Consider the following 24,981-nt stretch of genomic DNA (forward strand, 5'->3'; position numbering starts at 1 on the left):
TTTCCAGTCAACTCTTCTTAATTGAAGTCTCTGCCTGGCTGCTGCAATTTTATTTGTCTTACATGGAGATGCGTTCAGGCGCGAGCTGGGTAATGTCCGAACAAGATGCTACGCGACCTGAACATGCAGTACCTCAAGACCAGTCTAATCACCAAGAATGACGAGGAGAGCCCTATCCGAGCGGCAGAATTTGCACAGTCGAATTTCAAAACAAGAGCTTTAGGAGCATGGCGATTTACAGTTGCAAGCGGTGCATTTGCCGGAGTGATAATCTTGCTAATCAATATAACCACCCTGGCTATGATGCACAGCAAGCATGAAGTTGTCAACCAAAGCATTACATTCTTCACCGGAAGCTGCCGAAAAGCAAAAGACATTAGTATCGGATCTCATGTGGTGATCAATGTACTAAGCACAATCCTCCTGGCCTACAGCAACTTCAGCATGCAGTGCCTGTCATCCCCGACCAGACGGGAAGTGGACCGGGCTCATTCAAAGAAACATTGGCTGAGTATCGGAATACCAAGTGTGCGAAATCTTTTCTTCATTTCGAAGACAAAAGTCTTTCTGTGGACTCTACTCGCTCTCAGCTCATTTCCTCTCCATCTGATCTGGAACTCGACAGTGTTCTGGACTACGAGTACGAACGACTATATCTCCGTGACCGTCACGGAATCATTTCTGCATGGCGGGGATTGGACTTTACCTCCATTCAATGAACAGTCAAAAGGCGCCCAAGTATTTGAGGATGGAGAATACAATAGAATTATCCGGGGTCTCCAGGATGACGTGGTGCACAACAGACTTGAGAGATTGAGTGCGCCGGATTGCTATGAAGCGTACCACACCGAGATGCTATCTGACCGATTGCATGTGCTCGCTGTCGTCGATAATAGCTTTGCGTCTCCGACTAAAAATAATACCGAGCTAGAACTGTCCTCAGTGCTGGCAGCATACTACAATCGATACGCCATGATGCCTCTCTATCGATGGGTGTGCGATTCGTATGCCGAGAACTGGTGGGACACTTGTCTGACTAGTGGGGATCCTAATCAATGGGTTCCTGGAGGGCGACCAATGGATGGAGAAACGCTGGGTTCGCAAAGAGGTGCGCCGGTTAAATATTGCTTTTCCCAGCGCATTCCCGCGCAATGCAAAACCGACGTCATTCCGGTCTTCCTGATTATTGTCATCGTTTGCAACGTTGTCAAAGTCGCATGCTTCTTATTCACGCTACGGATCGTGAAGAAAGATCATCCTCTATGCACCACTGGAGACGCGGTTCAATCCTTCCTGGAAAGGCCAGACGAGTACACAAATCATCGGTGCTTGGCCTCAAAACATGATTTTGAGAAATTATCTACCAAGTCAAAGTGCTGGGAAACCCGAGGCCCCGGGGACGCAGATATTTGGACAGACAGGCGTCACAGATGGGGTAAAGCCGTTAGAACGTGGCAATGGGTGACGTACACAGTTCTGGTTTCAATCATGGTGATTCTCACTGGGGTCAAGATATGCGACATAAACAGCAGTTGGGCAGCCGCTGTGAGATATGGAATTGGCGAACCACATCCAGGGTTTGAGAGCCTCGATTTCTACATACCTAATACTCTTCGCGGCTTTTTGACAGCGAATACCCCGCAACTGATGCTGTCATACGTCTACCTCGGTCTCAATAATATTATGACAACCATGCTTGCAATGGATGAATGGTGTGGTTACTCCGCTGCAACATCCAAGCCTCCGAAGGGTCTTCGCGTTTCTAATCCAGCCGCCAGAACTGCGCAGCGATCCACTTATTTCCTCTCCGTCCCGTACAAATGGAGCGTTCCCAGCATTGTTACCTTGACAGCGCTACACTGGCTTGTTTCCCAGATGTTCTTCTATGCCAGACTAGATGTACACAGCCTTCAATCTGGCTGGAACAAGACCAAGGACGAATCTACGAGCTACATATATGTCTCGCCGCTCGCGGGGCTTCTGGCTGCTTGCTTAGGAGGATTAATCGTGATCATTGTTGTACTGATTGGCATATTCAAGAGATACCCGGCAACCCCATTAGCAGGGTGTTGCAGTGCAAGTATTGCCGCAGCCTGCAGCCCTTCACGAGCGTTGGACCATGGAATTGCAAAAGAAACCTTCCCACCAGGCCTACCATTCAAAGAACTAAAATGGGGTGAGGTCGAAAGTCTGGGGATCGATGCGAATGTGGGCCATGCGACCTTTTCCAATGCCGAAACAACGCCGCTAGTAAAGGGGAAGCTGTATGAATGAGTGAAACATTCAAGCTTCAATGACTATTTTTCTGTCGTCTCATGCCATTCTCTGCGCTTCGCCTTTTTTGCATCTTCTTCCAGTCACATGTATCGAAAAAGCCTGTTTCTTGCTGGAACATTAAACGTCAATGGAGCTATTGTTACGTGATATGAATCTAATACCGTTCCTTGTTCTCAATGATCAGAGGGGAAGAGTATTGATGAAAACGATACTCTGTTCTATTGAAAACAAATGTAAACCAAACACAGATTCCTGTCATATCAAACCCTTAATCTAACATTCAAGCCCAGTCTATTCAGCCACCTTGATGCAAACCTTACCAATCTGCGATCCAGAAGCCAGATACTCATAGGCCTCAAGCACAGACTTCTCGTTGAAATCGAATACCCGATCAATAGGCAACCTCAGCCCATTAGTTGCGACAAAGTGCGTAACCTCCTGAAGCAGCTGAGTCGATCCAACAACAATGCCACGAACAACAGCTCCCTTCGCAAGGGCTAATCCAGCGACATCCGGCATCTTGGACTGTTCCGCGGAGGACAGAAAGCCGATGACGGAGACGTTTCCGCCCATTTTCACCGCGTTCATGCTCTCCCCGATAGTGCCTGAGCCACCGTTTTCGAGGATATAGTCAACTCCAGCGCCATTGGTCAGACGCAGGGCTTCCTTCGACCATTCAGGGTGTTTCGTGTAGTTGATACCATGGTCGATGCCATATTTCTCCTGCACATATTTGAGCTTCTCGTCGCTTGAGGATGTGATAATGGTCTTTGCGCCGGCCGCCTTGGCGAAGATCAACCCGGTGATGGAGACGCCTCCAGTTCCTACTCGCAGTTAGCAAGTGCACACAAAGTTATTGCCACAGAGATACTTAGAAACTTACCCAAAGCTAGAACAGTCTGACCAGGCTTAAGCGGAACATTTGCATACAGTGCATTCCAAGCCGTCACACCGGTACAAACAAGCGAGGACCATTCGCAGAAGCTCTGCGGCGAGTGCTTAGGAACCTGGACGACAGAGGCCGCAGGAATGCAGACATATTCGCGCAGCACACCGTCAATGGGTCCGCCCTGGCTATTCAGCCAGTTCATCTGCTGACCGAAAAGGTTCGATATATCAAAGGTGCCAATGACGTGGTCTCCGACAGTGACATTCTGGACACCATCTCCGACCTCGGCGACCACGCCGGCTGCATCGGAGCCGGGGATAACGTCGTCCTTTGCGGGGAATGGATACTGAGACGTAGCAACTGCGATATCACGGAAATTCAAAGACACAGCGTGGACCTTGATGAGAACTTCATGCTTGGTTGGTTGCGGGATAGCCTCCTTCAGAGCGTGGAGGTTGCGAATGGAGGTTCTGGAACCGTTGAGACGGATGACGGTTTGGGACATGGCGAAAAGTTGAATGCTCTGAAGAATTGTGTGTTTTGGAGTGGAAGTATCGAATGATGATGAGTTGGGATATGGAGTTTGGGATATGGTGGAGGTATTTATAGTTGTTTGAATCCCTCAGGAGTCGTGATGATTTAATCTTCAATTCTTCTTGATTCTTCTGAATCTGATTATGCAATCCGGAAAGTCTCCGAAGTAACCGGACAAATCAATCATGTTTAATCCCGCAATTCAACAAAAAAAAAACCACTTTAGAACTCAATGTCATTAATAATAGTCTACCTGCGTTGTTCTAGGGGGTTTGGATAGTGGATTGAGGTGATGATGCCGAATACTTTGGAGAGTGGAGAAGAGAGTTTGGAGATTTGGGTTTGGAGAAGCCCCACTTTCGGCTCTTCTGCGGGCGGCAGAGCGACATGCGGTTTGTTATGAGCCTCTGCTTTAATAATGGCAACATCATTCATTGTATATGCGGCCGATCGGTAATTCAACGATTCCGAGAGACACTTCGGATGATAGACCAACTAGCTGGGAAAGAGGCTCACGGAGAAGTAGGTTATTTCTATCTCCAAACGACACCAGAATCCAGTGTTCATGGGTATCTTGAAATTGATTGGTAAATCCTTTAACGTCATGTTGGGAAAGCGTTTGATATATTTGATTACGATAAAATCGTGTTTTTCAATTATCACTCAGTATTAAGCCGCTTCAAGCTCTCCTGTATTCGACCAGAACCTCCCCTAACATACCGATAAATGTCCAAGGAGAATTACCCCTCATGATATCTGACCAGACCTCAACAACTCGATCAGCCAGAATATTCAGCTGAGACAGGTTGCTTGCCTCGCCTTGACGACCTATGGATGTAAGACCTTCACTCATAATATCTTGAATCCAATGTAGGAGCAGCTGTTCCGGCTCTGCACAACCCACTTAAAATCAGCCTGTCCGAAGTTTGACATGATTTAACTATGAAAAGACACATCATGATAGATGAAATCATTAAACCAGGGGGGAGGCAAGGAGCTGAGGGGAATTCTGAATACAATACGAGAAGTTCATTGAACGTACCAGACAATGGCTTATCGTCGACACTTGCTTCAAGCCCCCGCAGCCATTTCCTTAGGAAAATTGCACACTCAAATCCACACAATGCCGCTTCGATATTCCAAACCAGTGCCTGATTATTTTTCACATATTGAATACCAAGCTTCGTTAATATTGCTAAAATATGGCTAGCATGTTGCGCTGCCAGTAACTCGTTCCATTCCCGATTACCGGGCGGCGCTGCATCAAGGGTTTTGGCAATATCGATACTGTCCCAGGATTCAAGGTTCCGTGATTTTAAGCCTGTAATGCAGGAGCAATTACGAATATAAGCAAGACTTAACAAAGAGCTAGAGGTAAATGGTAATGGACCGTTTGGATCTAGTGGTTCCAGGTTTGACTCTGGGGTCCGTTGCCAGAATATCGTCCATCTGCGAAGGGCATTTCTAAACTCATGTTAACACGATGGTAGAGTGACTACTATCCAGGAACGAACCGCTTACCTGAACAGCGCTTCATTGTCAGCGGGTGGTATGCGGCTCATAACCTTGGGAAACGTGGGAGTCCATAGAATGCCTTGGATCAAACCATGTAAAAGCACATAGTTGGCAACCGGGGTAGGGACAAAATGTTCTGGATGTTCATGCTCTCCCTTCAGCAGGCTGCCTAGGCCATCCTGGAAGTTACCCTGTTGACAAGGAATATTGTTTCTCAGTAGGTTCCAGGTAGTTGAATCCGGTGCGGTCCACTCTGGGCAGGCGCATGGCAGCCGCACATTCAATTCGTGACTCCATATGATTGGCGGCAAATCAAATGCAATGCTTTGGATATTCAAAAAGCAAAACGCAAGTAATTTCGTTCGCCTCGCTGTTTCTTGTCGGGTCCACGTTTCCCACGACACTTGTGAATGGGGCATTTCCCCCAAGCCACTCAATCTTAGAGTCTGGGCTAGAGCTCCACGAAGCATGAGTGACTCTTCCCTTAGATCCTTTTCCTTTTGCCATGTGGAAAACCAGCCCAGACAGAGCAAACAACGTAGCTCATCGAGATAGTCTCTGTCTGGAACTGAGTTGCTTTCTTCTCGACCTGCCAACCTCTCTATTGTGGCACATGTCCGGTGGCGCTGGCGATCCATGAGTGTGACCTTCGACAGATAGAAGAGCTTAACCGCGGAGGAGTATTCGTAGCGATTGGCGGCACCAAGAGCAAACATAGCCAGGCATAATTCAATTGAGCATGACTCAACCTTGAATGTGGGGGCATGTGTGAAGGGCATGTGGGGATAGAATCCAGTGAAATAACCAGCTAGAAACCGGGTCAGAGCATCACTCGAGGGGAGAGTAACACCCCGCGGCGTTGACTCGTTTAGTGCTTGAAGGAGTCTATCTCTATGATATTCGGTCACAATCGGGTGAGAAACATGAGGCACGATTTGGGCTCCTAATTATAAATATTAGACCTCTGGGCCCAAATTAATTGTACTGGGATAACCGACCTAAAGCTATTGGCGGGGCAGGAAGAATCGTAGCTTGCTGATGTGGATGTTGTATGTTTTGTCGGTTGGTATCAGCAATCACTGGGAGGTCTACCTCCACTGGTGGAGTAATAATCGAGCCAGCATAATAATTAGCACCCTCGGAGATGTGACGACTATCGTCGGGGCTTTCGTCGAGTAGACTTTCATCTTCACTGAAATGTTAGCTGATGCTCCGGGTTGCCTTGGAAAAAGCTTACCCTGTGCTCCGAGTAATTGATCGAGCTCTGCAAAACGGCTACGAAGAGGAGTCGATTCGGCTCTGAAGCATGTCAATATACAGATTTATACTCTGTAAACAACCTCGTACTAAAGATTGGGGTATACATACACTGAACCTTGTTGGGCTCTTGTGTGGACTCGAGCCCGGGACTGTGCTGGTAGGGAGAGCCCAATAGAAGGATGTTCAATGTAGCGACTACTCTGGCCGCGGGGTGAAAGATGATTATAGGCCGCAGAATGGGCGTGTAGATCTGTCAGTCTAGGTCCATTTGCCGATTCCTGTGACGCATTGTTAAAGAGGCCGTGTATCATGCGTTCATGACGTCTTAACAAGTCCCGCCTGGAGAAAGCAGCGCCGCAGGAGCAGCTAAACGGTTTTTCATGAGTGTCTTGACTATCAAGTCAGTTTATTCACTTCAATTTGGCTGGAGTATAAAACAAACGTCTTCGCGTGTGTCGTTGCAAATGCTCCAAGCGCCGAAATTCCCGGTGGCAAAAAGAACAGGCGAACTCCTTCCCCTCCACTGGTGTGGTTATCGGGCTAATATGGGTCGACATTGATAGTCAAGAGTATCTGCAACATCAGAATGATCACTTGGTGCGCACCAAGAGGATGGAAATGACATCTTAGAACTGGAAAAGTGGGATATGATACTCTCTCGGGTGGCGGTGGGGATTTTGTTCGCGCGTTTTGGGGATTTGGAGATTGGGGAATGTGTTGCCTCAGGCAGCATTCCTCGTGGTCCCGAACTACAACAACAGCGACATTTAATCATTCTTTTGCTCTACGTTAAACTACGGCTTTTTGGCATATCACATTCAGATACAGGGGTCTCTTGTTCTACTATTGTTTCGTAGTCAAGAAGTAAAGACTCAATGACTTTGGAACCAGCTCGTGTTAGCAATAATAAGACTTTCTATATATTTAGCTGCCCGCGGGTCAAGTTTAATTGATAATATGAATTCTGCCAAGACAGATTGAAGGTTTGTGCAGCTTAGGACCGAAGATTTGGCAGTCTCATGCAGTTTAACATGTTGGACCGCGCTTTCATTTCCAACTATATCTAAATACCTGAAATCTCTCACTAATGAGAAAACTTTACGGATGCGTGGCAATTGTGGTGTGTGTTAGTAGCCTGGTCTCAAATGCCAAGAGATCCCCCAGTAGTTGCTTATTAGCAACAAGCCCTAAAAAACGAGGTTTGATGAGAGAGAAAGTATTTCCAAAAAGCAAAACACAATGCAATTAAGTACAAAGTCTCTCAGGGGCACGAATACTCCGACAACTAACACTTTCATATTATAACGCTCCCTTATGTTTCTTTCTGCCAGAAAATGCCATTCAGCCTCGTCGGGCAGAACCGCACTGCCCCCCACTTGAATGAACTGCGGCGCCTTACATGGGGCCAAGGGTTTAATCCCTGCACCAGTCTCCCACTCGAGTGCAGTAGTTTTTTTGGTGTTACTACCATGGTCCACTGCAAAATAGACACTCAATGTCGAAATTGAACAGCTGACCGAAAACACCCCTGTGCAGTGATTTATTATGGGAAAAATTATGGATTCCTGCCCCCCAAGACACCTCTTGTCTTGTTTCTCGTCTTTCCCTTCGCCCAGAAGCCACTTTCTTTCATTCTCTTGAGTCACTTCTGCTAGACTTTCTAATTTTAATTGATATTCAGAACACTGCGCTGGCTATCCTGAAATCAGTATACTGCTCATGGTTGAAAGCATGAACATAAAAGCACTAATCCATCACTCCATTGCCTTGCTATCCCAACTCCTAAGAGTACGCGCGACAAAGACATTCCTGACGGTGTTATTGATTTGGATTTCAATATTTGTATACTGCCGATTTCATCTCTGGCGAGACCCTCACTCCGCGTTTTTCAATGACCGCCATGTGTACAACCTAGATTATAGCCTCTACCGCGAACGCGAAGCCCGACATCTTATATCACGATACAACTCCCCTTCTGACCCCCCACAGCCTATTAGAGGCGGACCCGAGCCGCTTATTTGTGTGTCATTTGTCACCGTACGGAGAAAGTTGGACGACTACTTCGATCCCTCTGTAGGGTCATTACTGGAAGGCCTGTACGAGGAAGAGCGACAGGCCCTACATATCGAGATTCTCTTCGCCGATACAGACCCTACGAGACATCCGAGTTGGGGTCAGAAATGGGTGGATAGGCTTGTTGACTCGGCAGGGTCCTACAATGTGTCGGAGGTAGAGCTGGACCACCTGCGTGAATTGGAAAAACAACGAAACTTTTATGAGAAAGGAGTTTAGTGCGTACCTCATTCTTATGGTCGTGGTATAAGCTGTGATCTTAATTCACTGACCACCATCTAGTGACTATGTCTACGCCTTAAAGTCTTGCCAAGCCACAAAGGCCCCCTACACGATCATTTTCGAAGATGATATAATCCTCGCCACGGGTTGGTTAACGAAGACTCTTAAAGCCCTGTCTGATATCACAAAGCCTACCCAGAACAAACAAAAGCCATGGATATACCTTCGGCTGTTCTATACTGAGACGGCACTCGGCTGGAGCACATCGGACTTTGCATACCGAAACATGTTCTTCATCTTTGGTCTGCTGATGCTCTCTTCATGTCTATGTCTACTGCTCCTCCGCCGCTTTCGCATTTGTCGCTCCTACCTTGATTACACAAATATGGCCGTTATATGCCTTGTCTGCGTCCCCGCTTTTATCGCACTTGTCTATATGATGGGGAAATACACTTTGATGCCGCTTCAAGGAGTAGTGGAGATGAATAAGTATGGGTGTTGCACGCAAGGAATGCTGTTTCCAGAGGACCAGATCGATGGACTAATTGGATTTCTTGGGGAGAAGGGGCATGGTCAAACTGACTCTTTGATTGAAGAGTATGCGGATCAGACTGGATTGACTAGATATGCATTGGCCCCACCGCAGCTTCAGCATGTAGGGCTCAAGTCGAGCAGAGATAATCTTGACATCAACACACAGAGTACATGGGCATTCTGGTTTGAAGAGAATGACCCAGAGGCTCTGAGGAAGGAGGACGAGAGATTATTCGGGGATAGAGATGTGCAGATGACGTTGAATGGAGATATCTGACAATACTATTTGATAACTAGTGATCAAATTGTGGATACATTCGGACTTTCTTGGGATAATGAGATACCATGGGAGTTTGCAATTGGAGAATAGTATAACTAGTCACTTGAATCCGTGGAAGGGACGTAGAGTGAATACGCATGAAAGAATTACGATCATATAGGACATGCTGTGAACAGGACAGCGCACCAAAAAGACCTGCCAGGCCACCCCCGCCCCTTAGGTGCACTTATAGTCCACCAGATTTGCTCTTGAGTTCATCAACAGGGCTACAATCAAACCATAGAGACCTGGCCATCGCGTTAGCCGTAAGCTACTTAAGAAACAACAATGGAAAAACCTACCCAGAACCTCCGCGAAGATAAGTATAAGAATCATACCCACATAAAGTCTAGGTTGCTGAGCTGTTCCTCTCACCCCAGCATCTCCAACAATACCAATAGCAAACCTATAAACAGATTAGATGAAAGTTTGACGTAAAAGCCCACATGTTTGGCTAAAATACCCAGCAGCCAGTCCCGCAAGTCCGACGGATAAACCTGCACCCATCTGAACGATACTGGTATATAGGGTGACTTTTTGAGCAAGGTTATTTGCAATTAGAACGGAGACGACAAGCCCGTAGATAGCCAAAATACCGGCCATGACGATCGGAACAATATCTAGGTTGGAGTTTAGTATAACGAGTCATGCAGTATTAGTGAATTATAAGTGCAAGTATACTCTTGACAATTAGGTCAGGCCTTAGAACACCCATCGCGCACACACCAACGCCGGCTTTGGCAGTCCCATAAGCTGCACCAAGTGCGGTTAATACAATCGCAGTTGTGCACCCCAAGGCACCAAAAAAGGGCTAGAAAATAATTCTTTAGCTATCGTCATGTGTAGATCTATCCGGAGGATCTCTCACTGCATAGACAGGGCTTCGACCGACTAGAGTTAGCTCCCACTGGTAAAAACATTATGTGCGAACAAGCGAGCTTACCAAAACTCTGAGACCATTTTGGAAGCAGCGTGGAATCCAATCGGACCAAAACCTCGGCACACTCGCTGTTCTGACCTTTGAAGTTGTAGGAAGATACAAGAAGACACTGGAGTGGATATGGATGGAATTTGGGCACTCTATATGACTGTTGGCCTGCTGCCTGTCCAGTCCCCTTGCTGCTGGGATGGTAACCTACCTCTTGTCATGATTTTGATTTGGCGGATTATTACTAGTGTTTACCATGTCTCAGGATGCGTACTATACCAGGCTTAGCGTAAATATCCAGATGCCCTCCCATTGGGCTGGTCCCCAAGTGATGCTAAGCTGCACAGCTAGGCAATATGATGACCTGTTCGATACCTTGGCAGACAAGAACAGACCGCACGTGTATCTATGATAGGATCCGACACCTCTAAGTATTTCTACCTCAATATTTTATGTTATGTTATTTTGGAATGTCTTTAGGATTAAAAGCTCCGGTGCTATTCTAATCTCTAAAGAATGACACGAGTCCCTGACGCTCGAGGAGGAAAGCCCTATTCTCATCGTGCTTCATTAGATCAAGCGTGTTCTGCCTTTCCAGATCAAAGATTAACATAATATTCCAGGTTTATCGGAAGGGATAAATGCCCTCAAACTGTACACAAGGAAGCTTGGGCCATTAACTGTTCCTTAAGAGATTTAAAGTACGTGTACGCTGTTGTAGCACCCTCTAGTATCTGTCTTAAAATAATATGGTATTCGGGTGAATCACCCCGGATCCTAGGCGGCAAAATTACCACCTATTGGCGTCCTACGTGTCACTCGCTATATCCTAAGGGAAAAATAAATTATAGTGTGCTTTGACGGGCCTGAGATATGCATTTGGAGTGCAGGGCAGGGATGGTTTCCTAGAAGGGCCACCTGGACAGGCAGCACATTACAAATGGGAATTATTAGTAGGAATAGCTTTTTCAGCCTCTAGTACGGTATAATATATTGGATTAATTTACTAGTTGGTCTTCGGAATATCATTGGCTTTCTGATCCGATTTCAGTAAATATCCAGCCATTCGGAATTCACCCTACGGCGCAAAGCAAGCTATACCAAATAAAAAGGGACCTGATCCCCGCTCTAGACTACTACTTAGTGCTTAGGTGTTTAATGTTGGGGCCTAGTTTGGTTTGACCATGCGGCTCTACCTAAGTGTCGTTACGTAAAACAGAAGTAGACAGAACCATATGATTCATTGCACATGCTGCTTACTAGTTGCTAGAGATACTGGTGCATACTACCTAGCTACTTTTGGAATGTTTCGGGGCTTGGATGTGCATGGACAAACAACCACGATGAAAAGGGTCAGTGCGCGTTTGACGCAAGTCAACTGCGCCGCTGTGGAACTGGGTGGGTATCTAAGCAGGGGTTTTTCCATTATACAGCGACTACTCTGAGGGCACGAGCAATTTCCACGCGCGGGAGGCTCGAACTCCAAGCTCGCAGTGACGGCCGCTAGGTCCATGTTGCTCTGATCTGGATAGACATAAACATGCCATGAGACCGAAAAGTAGGTTGCAAAAATAAACCGAAATTGTGGGAATAATTATGAGAGGTTACAATAATATGGGGACAATTCTAAACTTATTCGGACCAAAAGGTCTCCTTTGGTAACCCCGCAGATTCCAGTCAGGCCACGAATTCGTAGCGTTGAGCTAGTTGTACCTAGGTCCAGAGGTTGATCTGCTGGAACGCCTTTATTATACCGTGGGGTGAGTTTGAAATGAGTACCTGAGAGTCCATAAATTAGTTAAATGACAAACAATTAAGTCTTCACGAGTCTGGTACGTGTTTCGATCACTTGAAAAGAGATACCAAATTTATTTTGGGGAACCTGTGTTCGAAAGCTCGTTAGGCAACATTGGGTCTACTGTTGACTAAGTTTATTAATGAAGTTCAAACAGGAAAGCTCCAGTCAACATTGAAGGCATTCATTACACTGTGATTCGCCCTTCGCTAACCAAGACCGATGTACCTCGAAGCAAGACTTCCGTGATTCTTTCTCCATCTACGCTTCGAGAAACTCTAACGAAGATGTCATTTCTCCTTCCTATCTCAACGCCCTGGACAATGTGGTATTCAAAAGGTCCACTTCCCTGCTCCTTTGGCTCCTCCAGCGCCAGGAAGCAAGAGAGTGCACTGGATGCGCTGCCTGTTCCCGGATCTTCCCACGAAACAAACATCCTGGTTCGCAGCTGCCTGCAACCTTGCTCATTTTTCCCAAGATCGACATAGTATTTTGTCGCCATGAGCCCGTGGTTCCACCCTTCGTCCAAACCCTGTGGCCGGATGCAATCCTCAACCAACCCGGCAGAAACATCTTTCAGGCAATCGAGATCACGCAGCTCGGCCAGAACAAACGTCATTCCTTTCACAATAGAGGTGACTGGCGCGGCACCGGATACCGCGAGACTAGACAACACAGGCGTCTGGTGGAGATGGTAATCGAACGGGATACTCGCGCTGACAAGAGAAGTGTTCAAATCCTGCGACACCGGAATACGACCGGCTTTGGTCACCAATTCCTTTAATCCTCCATTGGCAGCTCTGGGATAATTCTGAAAAATATAGGCTGCACTCCCAATCGTTGGGTGGCCGGCGAACGGAATCTCACATTTCGGGGTGAAAATATCGACGGAAACCGATTCGGTCGGATCCTGGCTGTCTTCCGGGGGTTCGTGCAAGAAAATTGTCTCCGAGAGATTGAACTCCACCGCAATCAGTTGTTTGGCTTCCTGGGATAAAGAGGACCAATAGTTCGCGGGCACTTGCACGATGGCCAGGGGATTGCCCTTGAATCGTGTAGTTGTGAAGACATCCACGACAACGTAGTTGAGGAACATGATGCAGGTCAAGAGATGGTGGGATCTGAAAGATTCAAAATGTCGGTGCGCCAAAATGACAGCAGGCGTGCCGCACTAAATGCTCAAGCTCGGGCTCATTGTGGGGCGCTCGAGTCATCGAGATAGGAGTCTCTGGAGTCTGCTCGGCAATGGTTGTCCGAACCGTGGTTTCACATTGCCGACGCCCTGTGTCCCGGCAAACGGTGGCCCGCGAAAGCCGTCTGCTTTTTGTGCGACATCACTGTGGAGAGTCGATATCGGAGCATATCTAGATAGCAAATTAATCAGTAGTTAGCGACGGAGTGTGGTTTATAGTAAACGGAGCTAGATTTATTTGTGACTCACGGACATCATTGCCCGACGCCTGACATCGGGTGGTTGCGTGTAAACTTTTTTTTTTCCTTTCATTCAGTGTCATGCAATTTAATATCTGGAGTGAGGAAGGGTTTGTTTTTGCCCCCTGCATTGTTGCCTATCAAGTATTACCGCAGCGCGGGCGTCGACTCTCCCCAGGCTCCAAGTCCAACGAGATCTACAGATGTCAAAACCTGAAAAGAAAAAAAGTAAAAGAAAAAAGGAAAGAGTACGCAGATCATTTCAGAGCAGATTTAGACACATAATCCTTACTCGATTAAGATAAAACTTGGGATTTACCGAAATTGTTGGTTTATCTATAGAAGCAATACATTTCACTTTATTCCAGCGTTGGTATATTTCTGGGTCCAAGTGCTATTTGCCAAGTGACTATTCCTAAGCCGAAGGTAATCTGTAAATAGGACTTAGGAAGGCAGTGGTTGTTGGATTTCTGTCAGCTCCTCATTCGATAAATTGTTGATATATTTCTTGCTCGTAGACGTGATATTTTCAAATGTAAACATTTCTTTTTGCTCATCAATACATCGTGATCTTTGTAAATCGAAGATATTTCCAATCATGGCATTTGTATGAATGAACTGGAAACCTTTACATCCCTCGCTGCGCATTATTGATGACAGGACACATGGCCCGAGGTATATGATACATATACTATATTTTCTGTATGGGATTATTCCAGCCCCTTACTTTACTGCACTATTGACTAGCAAGACATATCACATTGGACACAGTATACGATCCCTCCCAGTGACCTATCAAAACGTGCAACATATGGGTCTTGGAGCCAGGTCCAGGGAGAAGGACTAAAATTCTACCAGTGGCTTATATTATTTGGAAGCAAGTTTCTCATTTTGTCCCGTCCCCGGCAGAAAAGACGCAAATAAACCCTGACCACAGCCTCCAAGTATACGTTCATCTTCACATTGCCATTCCCTGCTCAAAAGACCTCCCTCGTCAACTCTGACGCCTGCTCTTTAGCACATACAATCAATCATCATGGTCATCGAAAATACTCCGCCCGCAGATCAATATGTTGAGCAAAGGCCAGACATTGAAGCTCTTGTCATGAAATCCCTATCCCAAACACCATATCGGTGTCTATCGCTGGAAAGGCTTTATGGTGGATACAGCAACTTAACATTTCGAGGAATCCTCCATTCGCCCCTTCCAGATGGACAGACGAGCGTCATTGTGAAGCATTTGATAACACATAGCAATGCAGATCTATTTGATGCGCCTGAATGTCGCTGTGTGAGTCTCCTCTTTGCCCTTAAAGCCTATTTCATAACTAATAAATACTACTACTAGGCCTCCGGGGACAAGTCGCTTGAAATGATGCATGACGTTTTGTTCCAGCATGGCAACGTTTTGATTCGGACCCCAGCCCATCTCTACTGTGATACAGATGCAAAAGTCGGTGTTATGGAGGACGTTCCCAATCACGGGACACTACGGGAATACTTTGATTTGAATCCAGGAATCGACAAATCAACGGCATTAACTATCGGTGAAAGCCTAGGGCAATGGCTTTCTGAGTTTCACTCCCGCGACTGGAGTCATCTTGATGACGAATCAGCGGCGCCATTCATTCAGAATCAGACCACTATGAGAGAGTCAAAGGCGATATTTGAATTCCTCATGGATTCGTTCCATGATGATTCACTCGCCAGAGAAAGCATCATAAAGGTTTTTTCGGAGGATGATTCGTGCCAGTCTCTCATTCATGGAGACTTTTCTGGCAGAAAGTACGTCCCGATCACCCCATTTGCTGCCTGCAATTGTCTAACTTGACGAGTGAAGCTCTCTTGTTCAGTCAGACTCGCCAGGCAAAGATCCGAATGCTATAAATATTACCATAATTGACTGGGAGATGTGCCGATTCGGTTGTAGCTCAGTGGACCTGGGCTCTATGATATCCAGCATCTATATCCAATGGCGTTTCGATGGCACACCGTCCGCCAAGTTTCTGCTGAATGGATTTATCCGGGGATATGGCCAAGTGAGCGACCATGTGGCCCTTCGAACTGTTGCTCTAATAGCCGTGTACATATTACTGTGGGAGAAGGTTGGGGGGCGTATTCCCGGAGAGAGCAGAAGGTCACAAGTACCTGGAGTGCGTGACTACGGGAGGGACCTTCTCATCAGGGCCGCTCAGGGAGATGTAAAATGGGTGTCAGAATCCTTCCTGGGCGCATTGCTCAAGGACAGGACTGAGTGACAGTGCAAGATGGATCAATCCCAAATGATTAAGATTGTACTTTGTGGCGTTGTTCCAATTCATAACCACACGCCACTCAAAAAAATAGCCTAGAATTAATGCAGTTATTGCGGTGATTGCTTTGCGTTTTCATAGCAGAAAGCTATTTCTACCCGCAGTACTTCGAGCCTATGTTAATGTCGGGAAAGACTGGTTACGCATTGTAATCCAGAGTGAGCATTTAAGGCGTAAAGGGATCTGCGCCTTTGACATATTTAGCAGCAAAACAAAATACTCTACTAGAGCTGTGGATAATAAATAATGCAAACACCTAAGCTTAAAAGAACCCAAAACAAGCGTACCGATAAATTGCTTCGTTACTCAACATCACAGTATAACTAGTTACTTCAGAGCATCTACGATTGATAATCACTATGGTGAAAGCTGACGCGCATTCGCATCTTATCCACCGGCTTAGGAACGAGCTGCTTAGCCTGGTTTGAGTTAGTGCTCATATACCCAAAGAAAGATGGTAATAGATCGCAAATTTCTCACAAGATACAACTCAGACTCAACCTCATACTGTCCCCTTGAGTTCAAGATAGGTTCATTGTTTGGGTCGCGTGCAATTTGACCGAGTCCGACTTTTCTGAAGTCGTACCTTCTTGCAGCAAATATGAGAACAATCTTCGGGATCAAAAGCGCCAATTCCTGGCCAATGCATGTTCTAGGGCCTCTTTCGAATGGACGCCAGGCACCAGGTGGTACAGGCCCCAAGGAAAGAGATGAAAGATCCGGTTGCTCATTTTTCAACCGCGCACTGGCCTTCGCGGGATCAAGCCAACGTTCCGGAAGAAAAATATCCTTTGTTGCTCCGTAAACCTCCTCTTCGCGATGGATTATAGTTTGGCAACTGTAAAATGATAACCCATCCATGGAGACTTTGCTGCCATCCGGTATTTGGATGAAAGCGCCAGATCCTGACGGAACTGTTCGAGACGTAGCACCCGGTGGATAAACTCTCAGTGTCTCTTTAACTAAGGCGGAGACGTATGGCATGCGGCTGAATATATCAGCCGCGTTAGAGACAAGCTTTTCTTTAGTGACGTTTTGATCGCTATCCGGACCAAGGTTTCATCGAGCTCATGTCGAACAGCTGCCAGAGCACGTGGGGTGATACTTAGCTGGTAGAATAGCCAGACTAGTAAGTAATTTGTCGTGACGAAACCCGCAAATAGCAGAAACTTGACTTGGTCGCACAATAGGTCAAGAAACTCGGCCGACAAGTGTTCCACATCTTTCAAAGCCCATGCAATCGTGTTGCGAGGGTTCGCTTTTACGGTGGAGCCCTTCGTTACGTCACGAGTCATCTTGTCAAAGATTTTGCAAATGGTGTCTTTTATGAGGATGGTGAGTCTCTTGTCAATTCGACTCCTGCGCCATCGGACGCGTGGATCAGTGAACCACCATGGCGTATTGAGATCGAAGCTATAAGTCGAATATAGTTCGCCATAGGTCAGGGTGAGCTCACGGTGTCGAGCCGATTCGGATGGATCGTCACTGTTTCCGCCCATGAATACAGAAACTTAAAGGCCTCTTTGTTAGTTCAAAATCGGAAGTCTGCATTAAAATCTACACTTACTCATAATGTCCAATGTAAGGTCCGCAAGAGGGTTTTGTAGAGCAAGCTCTGCGCCGCTTTCAGAGCACTTATCCAAGCAGTTGATGAGGGGGTCAATATGCTCGAGAATACAGGGCATGAGCGTCAATAGATAGTTTTTTGAAAAGGATGGGTTGAGCCTTTGGCGCATTCTTTTCCACTCTTTACCCTGAATACCAAAGAATTATTTTAGCATTTACTCCAGGTAGATTAATCGGAAATATCTTTGGACTGGATAACAAAGGTTCAAGGACGCGGAAGAGAGATTACTCACCTGCAGACTAAAGAGGGAACGATGTCCCAGCAATGTGGAATAAGAAGAATCAAGAGCCGTCTTTGGTAAGCCGTAAGGGAATATCTTTGTTCTGTTGGTTACCTGCTCTGCCAGGACATGGCCAGATACGACACATAGAGGTTTCGATACTGGACGGAGATCGAGTATAAACGCTGGTGGTTTACCAAGATCTTCATGGATTTCTCGAAACACATAATCTATCGTTATCTATTAGCTAAGTATCAGTTTACTTGCAGTAACAAGAGTGCAAGAGACGGTTGTACTCACCAATATGTCTGTCTGATGGACCACTTGACAGAATTTCTTGGATATGGCCTATATGACCGAAAAGGAGAGAGGGTTTCAATTGGGGCCATTGAGCAAATTGCTTAAATCGCTTGTCATAAAGCCGTTTCAATAGATATGTTGATAGCAGTAAAGAAACGAGTGCGATGGTTAGAGACATTATCAGTGGCTTTCTCAAGATCTCTGCATATCAACTGCACGGGACATCAACTGTGTTGTTACCACGATCAACAGACCGTTCATAAGGATAAGACCTTCGAATGGTACAGGAAGAAAGGTATGGAGGCAGATTTGACTAGACCTTAATTACAGGGGGTGGGAGACCCACTCCCATCGGATATTTGATATATGGTTCGATAAGATCACATTTTGTTTTTATGGTTTAGAACTGCGGCAATATGCAAGGTGCTATGCCAATATTTCTTCAATGGATGGATGTATCTGAGACAAGGACAGGCCGGGATTTCATTTGCTATCCCTTTCTTTCGTCAGATAGACATATGTACATGTGTTTTCCTTGGTTGCTCGTAGCGTGATACTCCATTCCATCATAGAATCTGCTTTCGTTGCTCGAGTCCTTCCTGCAACGGCAACAAGCTCAATATGACCGCGGGGATAAGGTATGATCGGTCCCTTTCCAGTGAGATTTGTGCAACCGATCTGATCAGCTCCATAGTGCCGTGGCAAACCCGCCAATAACAGATGTCTTGATTTCATTTAATTTGGATGACTGGCGGGTGATGAAGTTCTGGTTTCTGATGCTTTGCGGTCAAGTATCCTGTTTCTTATGGTTACTATATCTCTTTTGGATTTCTGACCTCTTGACGGATCAACGTGCTTTTCCGTCGGCTATGTTCATGTCTAATCAGGTACCGACTTTTCATAACTGATTCGCCCCTGACAAACATTTCCTAATGCCGTCTTCATGCTTAAGCATGTTCTAGAACATTCACCCTATGTCGATATCTTCTTGGGCCTTGCCACGGGGTGTGCCCTCGACGCTACAGCTATCGTCTTTAACTTCAACCGTTCCCTTATACAGCAGTTTCACTATTTCGTTAGCTTGCGACTGGTGATGCTGTCAATGTTAATATGTGTCTCGTTGCCGCTCCTGTCACATTACCAGACACCTAAAAACTTGGGCCCAGGGCTCATAGTCTGCGCCTGTGGTTCTATCTACGCAGGTTTTATTATTCTCACAGATCGGTTACATAAACTGTTCTCTGGCAGGCGTATCAGTGCTAGACAAGGGTCTATTTCGGAATTTGTGAGGCACATGAGCCAGGTTGATATATCGTGGACTCGCTCTGTGATTGCCGGAATCTCGAATCTCATTCTGTACACGTTCTTGGTTAGAGTCGTCCCACTTAACTGTTGTCCGTTGATCCCGGTGATTCAGATTTCCTTTGAGGTAGGCTTCCACCTCGATGGCCTCCCAGTCATGTGCTCTGAGCCCTTTCTGATCGTTCCATTTAGCCTATCTTCCATTATCTGGCGGGGGCTGAAAAGACACCGAGCTATAACATAGTTGTTGCGCCCCTGCTCCATGCTACTAATTGCTTCGAATGGGGTTTAAAGCAAGTGGTTAAAGCCCCCAGGCTCACAGTGGCACCTATAACATATCTCGGTTCGATACTCATCAGCCGTCTTATCTTAGATTTACATCTGGTGACTATCCTTCGCCATCGCAAGGATCTCCAATGGGCTAGGCAGAATGTTCTGACACCCACCATCAGTCTTGTCGGATATCTAGCCGCCATGCTTTTTGTGGAGCGCTTAGGTCTTCCAGTTGCAACATATATCAAACCGCTTACAGTGATGTTCATGGATATCGTGGGCTTCTTCCCGCATATTATACCTGCATCCTACGCCATTGTTTTTGACCAGGTTAAGGTTATCAAATCATGAAACCTGATCAGCCCAGTCGCCTTCCATTTTCTTTTCTCCTACAGCATTCTCAGGAGGCCCGAGGATCCCTATCACCAAATTGTTGGGAATAGCGGCCTTTTCTCGAGTAACTTAGATACCCAAAATACTAATACTCTAATACTGCAACATGATTCGCCAAGGCATAATAGGTACTCCCCTGATATGAACCGTCCAAGTTCTACGCATTTTCCGATTTGTGGTGCATAAAACCTACTTGTAATAATTATATTTTAAAGGTAATCATGTTTTCTTACGTATCTGATAGGAAACACTATGTCTTGATAGGAGCGAATAGGTCTAGAAAAACTAATAATTTCAATATCGATCAATAGCTATTAGCTTTTTATGGTTACTCCTATAATAGAATCAGCAAATTCGTAATACAAAGGCTAGGGGCAGTAACTAATGATATCAGATTTCCTAAAGAGCAATTGTTTCTTCACGTAACCAAAGTCTCGTAATCCGCCAATTTGACAAATTGTGAGCACCTTTCAAATGGCCTTCTGGGGTATTCGACTAGTACGTGCTTATAATCAGCTTTATTGGATCATGTGGCTGTTCTTGGATTCCCCTTAGCAGGGCAATCGCCTCATGCTATTAAGCGTGCCCAAAAAGCGTCGGCTTTCTGCGCTCATCAAGTTTCTTTAAGATATGCAGGGGGAAATATGTAGATGTTACGTGTCAGGCTTTGGCCCACGGGGAGTAGATACATGGCAGAGTATTGCTTGTAAAGGGGTGGTGTTGATGTAGACCCATCACTTCGAAATTGACTCATCACTGCAGGGAATGGATAATGCAGTGGGTATATGCAAGGAAATGGAATTCAGCCCCATTTTGTTACATGACACCGCTAGCGTTAGAACAAACCTAATCGGAGAGATGAAACTTCCTACCACCTCTGGCCTATATTTGCTGAACTTTCTGATTGGACTCTATAATACGTTGTAGCATTTCAAACCCGATTGACCTGTATTGGAATTATTACGTTTTCTGGAACTGTTTCGCTTATGAAAGGAATATAGTATTTGGTACTGGATAAATAACAAATTATGGTTAGTGCTGGAATATACTAAAAATAGCCCGTCTACCGTAACTACTCCGGAGGAAAGCTCGGAGTATACAGGCCAGGGGTAGTACATCGAGGCTCCATAGCGGCCGATGAATGCAAGGAACACATAGACGATCGGCATGGCTCCTTTCGCATGAACCGATCATCCGCGATAGTCCACGCTGATGATTGTAAACACATATAATCATTAGATGATACCTTTTTGGCACAACTGAGCAAAATTCCGAGCTCTTCCAATTTACGCGAAGAGTCTGACACTTCAGCTGGCTTTCATTTAATAAAAATAGAAACTGATACTTCCTCCATTTGGTACCAAAATGGCCTCCGATCAGCCTCCTGCACGTTTGTACTTCTTTACGTACCCGAGAACCGGATCAAATCTGCTCACCCACCTCCTTGCACTGGACGATCAGCCAAATGTGCAACGCCAGAACCCACCCGAGCCTTATGGTATGCGCTTTTTCTTGCCGCTGGTATTATTGAAAAGCAAGAGCAGGCATTTGGGGACGCATGTACAGGCACTTCCCCAGGACCAAAGAGAAGAACAAGAGAGGTGTGTCAAGGAGTGCTACGGGCGTCTACTTGATCATATTCGAAATGCCGAACGAGAAGGGAAGATGGTCTGCTTCAAAGACCACGCCCATTACATAGTAGAGCCAGTTGCTGAGGCACGCTTGCTTTATGGCGATGACAGTGTTACCGACCAAATCCCCTGGACTTTACGTGGACCGAACGAGCTCGACCAGACAGACACCGATCGCTCTGATCTCAACGACACCCTGTTTTCAGACGACTTCCTTAAGACATGGAAACCGGCCTTTCTTATCAGACATCCAGCCGCTGCATTTCCTTCATACTATCGCGCGCTCAGCAAAGTTTCCGGTCCCGAGTTCGTTCAATCCGATCAAGGCTGGAAGGCCTACCAAAAGGCTATGTCCTTGCGCTGGGTATATAAACTGTACAACTTCTACGTGCAGCACTTCTCCAAGTGTCGAGATGATCAGGCATCATGGCCTGTTGTTATTGAGGCAGATGACATCATAAATCAGCCAGAAATTCTGATTAAACTCTGTGAGATTACTGGGCTAGACAGTTCCAGAATTCGCTTAACTTGGGAAAAGTCTACCAGTGAGCTCCCTGGAGTGCAAGTGTTTCATGGAACTCTTCTTGAATCTACGAAGATTGATACCTCAAAGGCCGTAGGCGACGTTGACCTAGAAAAGGAGTCAGCGAAATGGCAGGGAGAGTTTGGAGAGCATATCGGGCGCAGAATAGAGGCATACGTGCGAGAGGCTATGCCCGATTACCTGTTTCTTAAATCGAAGAGACTTCGGGTCTAGTGTGGGATTGGGACGGGACTTGTAGAAGACACAGTATGCTAGCAATCTGGACACTCCACATGGAAATACACATCACTCGTCAGAATAAACATAGAAACAAGATGTCGTATCACTTGGGCTTTTTGCCGTGAGCTTTATATGTAAATGTTCATAAATAATCGCAGGCCCCTGCTTAGGCATAGGCTGATCCTGGTGATCGGGAGATAGTTGTATGCAAGGGATGTCCTGCTGCGTCGTATGAGCTCCTTTCCAAACGCCCAGTCCCGACCGTTCCCTTTAATTCATTCCTTTTTAAGGCAGGCGTGAATCAGTTGACAGTAGATCTTTGAATAAACATTGCTCGTGTCCTGATTCGCCCTTCACGATGCCAGGGCCCGACAAAAAGCACTCGGAAATCACGATAGAGGTTACCTCACGCTCAATCTCAAGTGCAGTCACTAGCGACGAAAGCACAGAGCACGCTGGGAACAATCATCCCGATGTCAGCTCATCGAGCTCAGCCGAGGATGAAAATGTGGTGGACTGGACAGGCCCAAACGACCCCGACATGCCCCTGAACTGGCCCAGATATCGCCAATTCAGCATCATTGCAGTGGTAACCGCATGTCGGTTCACGGCGTAAGAGATCTTTGACCCTGGAAAGATTCACTTCGCTTACTATCTTGCCCGACCAGAATGTTATCTTCTTCGATGATGTCGCCGGCCCTGGCTCAGGTCGAAACCGAGTTTAAAGACGCCTCCCAAACCTTGATCACCTTCACCGTTTCGATCTATGTGAGCACAGCCCGACATCTCTACCAAAGAAAACTCTGGTTGAACTCTGCTAGGTCATTGGTTGCGCTGTCGGTCCTCTTGTTCTCGCCCCGTTGTCCGAAACGTATGGTCGCTATTGGGTCTACCATGCTGGAAATATAGCTTACACCATCTTCTCGGCGGCATGTGCGCTCTCGCCTAGCGCCGGAGCACTACTGTCCTTCCGCCTCCTGGCCGGATTCGCCGGGGGTGTACCGATCACTAATGCCGGGGGTACCGTCGCGGACATGATCCCCCGAGAACGGCGCGGTTTGTATGGAGGTACCCGAGGTAGTCAGACACTTGGATAGGGCTAACAGACCGGTAGAATCAACAGCATCATGGGGGCAGCCTTGATCATTTCGCCGACATTTGCTCCGGTAGTGGGCGGCTTCCTGGCCGAGGCCATGGGCTGGAGGTGGATCTTTTGGTTCATAACAATCGTGGTAGGACCACCATTTTTGGATAGACCTGCAACCATGTTAACACATACACTTACTAAACAGAGCGGTCTAGTCACAATCCTCAGCTTCTTCCTCTTGCACGAGACGTACAGCCCCGTCCTGCTACAACACAAGGCAGCAAGTCTACGCCGGAAGACAGGGAACAGCCAACTTCGGGCGCTCAGCGAGACACGCGAGCTCCCATTCTGGAAGAAGATGCAACGCGCCCTCCGACGCCCTCTTGTCCTGCTCGTTTCCAGCCCTATCTTGATTATAATGTCTCTATACGCAGCGTTCGTCCAGGGCGTCACTTACATAATCCTCACTTCCATGCCCATTGCGTTTTCGGATATATACGGCTGGGGAGAAGGTGTAGTGGGACTTTCTGCGGTCAGCCTTGGAATTGGATGCTTGATTGCCATAATTATCACAGGGCAGTTTAGTGATCGCATTTACCTGCGACAGAAAGAGAAATCAGGCGATGCTAACCAGCCGGAGTATGTCCACCCATCCCCTCTCTGCTTGTACCGTGCCCTCACTATTCTACTTAGATCACGACTTTTCTTCCTCTTCCCAGCAGCAGTAACTCTCCCCGCCGGCATCCTGATCTACGGTTGGACTGTGCACTTCGAATCTCACTGGATCGCCCCATTAATCGGCACTGGAACCTTCGGTTTGGGCATGGTGCTTGCAACAGTACGTTTGTCCCCCACAGCTTTATATCCTCATCTTCGAGAACACCGCGCACTAAGCGACGCGATAGACTGCCATAATGACATACATTGTCGACGCGTTCTCGGTCTACTCCGCCAGCGCTCTAGCAGCAAACGGCCTTGTCCGAGGTATAGCAGGCGGGCTGCTTCTGCTCGGCGGACCGAAGCTATTCGAGCGTCTCGGCTACGGATGGGGAGGCACACTCCTTGGTTTCTTGTCGGTCGCGTTTGGGGGCGCCTCGTTGGCGCTTTGGACTTTTGGGAAGGCCCTGAGAACGAGGTTTCCCGTCGACCTGGAGTAAATACATCTAGATGTGTAGATTGTGATCACGCTGGTAACTTAACTGTAGAATCTCTGTTGCCAGAGACGTCCCGTGTCTTGAATTAGGTTACATGGCCACTGCTCATATCCAGATATTACAACCAGAACGATTATCGAGT

General features: G+C 46.7%; 11 protein-coding genes across 11 annotated transcripts; 6 read left to right on the forward strand and 5 right to left on the reverse strand.

The window, feature by feature from the left end:
• Positions 1-105: 105 nt before the first annotated feature.
• P170DRAFT_472224 (uncharacterized protein) lies at positions 106-2,274 on the forward strand (the record flags this gene model as incomplete). The annotated part of the gene is made up of 1 exon (XM_024852923.1): positions 106-2,274. The coding sequence occupies one exon, from the start codon at positions 106-108 to the stop codon at positions 2,272-2,274; it is 2,169 nt and encodes a 722-aa protein (XP_024707622.1).
• Positions 2,275-2,568: 294 nt separating this feature from the next.
• On the reverse strand, positions 2,569-3,671 carry P170DRAFT_348459 (zinc-dependent alcohol dehydrogenase family protein; the record flags this gene model as incomplete). The annotated part of the gene is made up of 2 exons (XM_024843678.1): positions 2,569-3,104; positions 3,161-3,671. The coding sequence occupies 2 exons, from the start codon at positions 3,669-3,671 to the stop codon at positions 2,569-2,571; spliced, it is 1,047 nt and encodes a 348-aa protein (XP_024707623.1).
• Positions 3,672-4,362: 691 nt separating this feature from the next.
• Positions 4,363-7,098, reverse strand: P170DRAFT_402401 (C2H2-type zinc finger protein). Its single transcript, XM_024846423.1, has 7 exons — positions 6,918-7,098; positions 6,584-6,863; positions 6,453-6,514; positions 6,214-6,402; positions 5,222-6,158; positions 4,743-5,164; positions 4,363-4,591 (listed from the first exon to the last, which is right to left on the reverse strand). The coding sequence occupies exons 1-7, from the start codon at positions 7,030-7,032 to the stop codon at positions 4,380-4,382; spliced, it is 2,217 nt and encodes a 738-aa protein (XP_024707624.1). The 5' UTR covers positions 7,033-7,098; the 3' UTR covers positions 4,363-4,379.
• A 776-nt stretch (positions 7,099-7,874) lies between these two features.
• P170DRAFT_488913 (uncharacterized protein) lies at positions 7,875-9,581 on the forward strand (the record flags this gene model as incomplete). The annotated part of the gene is made up of 4 exons (XM_024853978.1): positions 7,875-7,886; positions 7,926-7,947; positions 8,265-8,766; positions 8,831-9,581. 4 exons carry the CDS (start codon positions 7,875-7,877, stop codon positions 9,579-9,581), a joined length of 1,287 nt encoding a protein of 428 aa, XP_024707625.1.
• Positions 9,582-9,652: 71 nt separating this feature from the next.
• P170DRAFT_378022 (V-type proton ATPase proteolipid subunit) lies at positions 9,653-10,664 on the reverse strand. Its single transcript, XM_024845427.1, has 6 exons — positions 10,567-10,664; positions 10,492-10,504; positions 10,305-10,434; positions 10,087-10,243; positions 9,926-10,029; positions 9,653-9,871 (listed from the first exon to the last, which is right to left on the reverse strand). Exons 1-6 carry the CDS (start codon positions 10,581-10,583, stop codon positions 9,801-9,803), a joined length of 492 nt encoding a protein of 163 aa, XP_024707626.1. The 5' UTR covers positions 10,584-10,664; the 3' UTR covers positions 9,653-9,800.
• A 1,844-nt stretch (positions 10,665-12,508) lies between these two features.
• On the reverse strand, positions 12,509-13,708 carry P170DRAFT_434113 (PhzF family phenazine biosynthesis protein). The gene has a single exon (XM_024848647.1). The coding sequence runs from the start codon at positions 13,440-13,442 to the stop codon at positions 12,534-12,536; it is 909 nt and encodes a 302-aa protein (XP_024707627.1). The 5' UTR covers positions 13,443-13,708; the 3' UTR covers positions 12,509-12,533.
• A 1,105-nt stretch (positions 13,709-14,813) lies between these two features.
• Positions 14,814-16,035, forward strand: P170DRAFT_472229 (phosphotransferase family protein; the record flags this gene model as incomplete). The annotated part of the gene is made up of 3 exons (XM_024852924.1): positions 14,814-15,068; positions 15,126-15,562; positions 15,618-16,035. The coding sequence occupies 3 exons, from the start codon at positions 14,814-14,816 to the stop codon at positions 16,033-16,035; spliced, it is 1,110 nt and encodes a 369-aa protein (XP_024707628.1).
• Positions 16,036-16,430: 395 nt separating this feature from the next.
• On the reverse strand, positions 16,431-18,414 carry P170DRAFT_444341 (cytochrome P450 monooxygenase; the record flags this gene model as incomplete). The annotated part of the gene is made up of 6 exons (XM_024850626.1): positions 16,431-16,508; positions 16,570-17,106; positions 17,142-17,599; positions 17,657-17,843; positions 17,949-18,166; positions 18,237-18,414. 6 exons carry the CDS (start codon positions 18,412-18,414, stop codon positions 16,431-16,433), a joined length of 1,656 nt encoding a protein of 551 aa, XP_024707629.1.
• Positions 18,415-19,530: 1,116 nt separating this feature from the next.
• P170DRAFT_472231 (uncharacterized protein) lies at positions 19,531-20,162 on the forward strand (the record flags this gene model as incomplete). The annotated part of the gene is made up of 2 exons (XM_024852925.1): positions 19,531-19,665; positions 19,731-20,162. 2 exons carry the CDS (start codon positions 19,531-19,533, stop codon positions 20,160-20,162), a joined length of 567 nt encoding a protein of 188 aa, XP_024707630.1.
• Positions 20,163-21,569: 1,407 nt separating this feature from the next.
• Positions 21,570-22,592, forward strand: P170DRAFT_472232 (uncharacterized protein; the record flags this gene model as incomplete). Its single annotated transcript, XM_024852926.1, has 1 exon — positions 21,570-22,592. The coding sequence occupies one exon, from the start codon at positions 21,570-21,572 to the stop codon at positions 22,590-22,592; it is 1,023 nt and encodes a 340-aa protein (XP_024707631.1).
• A 364-nt stretch (positions 22,593-22,956) lies between these two features.
• P170DRAFT_351347 (MFS transporter) lies at positions 22,957-24,842 on the forward strand (the record flags this gene model as incomplete). Its single annotated transcript, XM_024843858.1, has 7 exons — positions 22,957-23,210; positions 23,267-23,366; positions 23,420-23,658; positions 23,722-23,830; positions 23,891-24,324; positions 24,379-24,523; positions 24,591-24,842. The coding sequence occupies 7 exons, from the start codon at positions 22,957-22,959 to the stop codon at positions 24,840-24,842; spliced, it is 1,533 nt and encodes a 510-aa protein (XP_024707632.1).
• Between the last annotated feature and the right edge of the window lie 139 nt (positions 24,843-24,981).

The sequence above is a fragment of the Aspergillus steynii genome (genome assembly GCF_002849105.1).
Source record: "Aspergillus steynii IBT 23096 chromosome Unknown P170scaffold_2, whole genome shotgun sequence".
NCBI lineage: Eukaryota > Fungi > Ascomycota > Eurotiomycetes > Eurotiales > Aspergillaceae > Aspergillus > Aspergillus steynii.

What these genes read in the sequence shown, in the direction of transcription:
- P170DRAFT_402401 (XM_024846423.1), bottom strand. Translation starts at nt 7,032, where the DNA reads ATGTCGACCCATATTAGCCCGATAACCACACCAGTGGAGGGGAAGGAG. An exon ending in GACAATGAAGCGCTGTTCAG is followed by an intron (nt 5,165 to 5,221) that starts GTAAGCGGTTCG and finishes ACATGAGTTTAG; the next exon opens with AAATGCCCTTCGCAGATGGA. An exon ending in CGACGATAAGCCATTGTCTG is followed by an intron (nt 4,592 to 4,742) that starts GTACGTTCAATG and finishes TGGGTTGTGCAG; the next exon opens with AGCCGGAACAGCTGCTCCTA.
- P170DRAFT_378022 (XM_024845427.1), bottom strand. An exon ending in CTTGCGGGACTGGCTGCTGG is followed by an intron (nt 10,030 to 10,086) that starts GTATTTTAGCCA and finishes ATCTGTTTATAG; the next exon opens with GTTTGCTATTGGTATTGTTG. An exon ending in TATCTTCGCGGAGGTTCTGG is followed by an intron (nt 9,872 to 9,925) that starts GTAGGTTTTTCC and finishes CGCGATGGCCAG; the next exon opens with GTCTCTATGGTTTGATTGTA.
- P170DRAFT_434113 (XM_024848647.1), bottom strand. Translation starts at nt 13,442, where the DNA reads ATGTTCCTCAACTACGTTGTCGTGGATGTCTTCACAACTACACGATTC.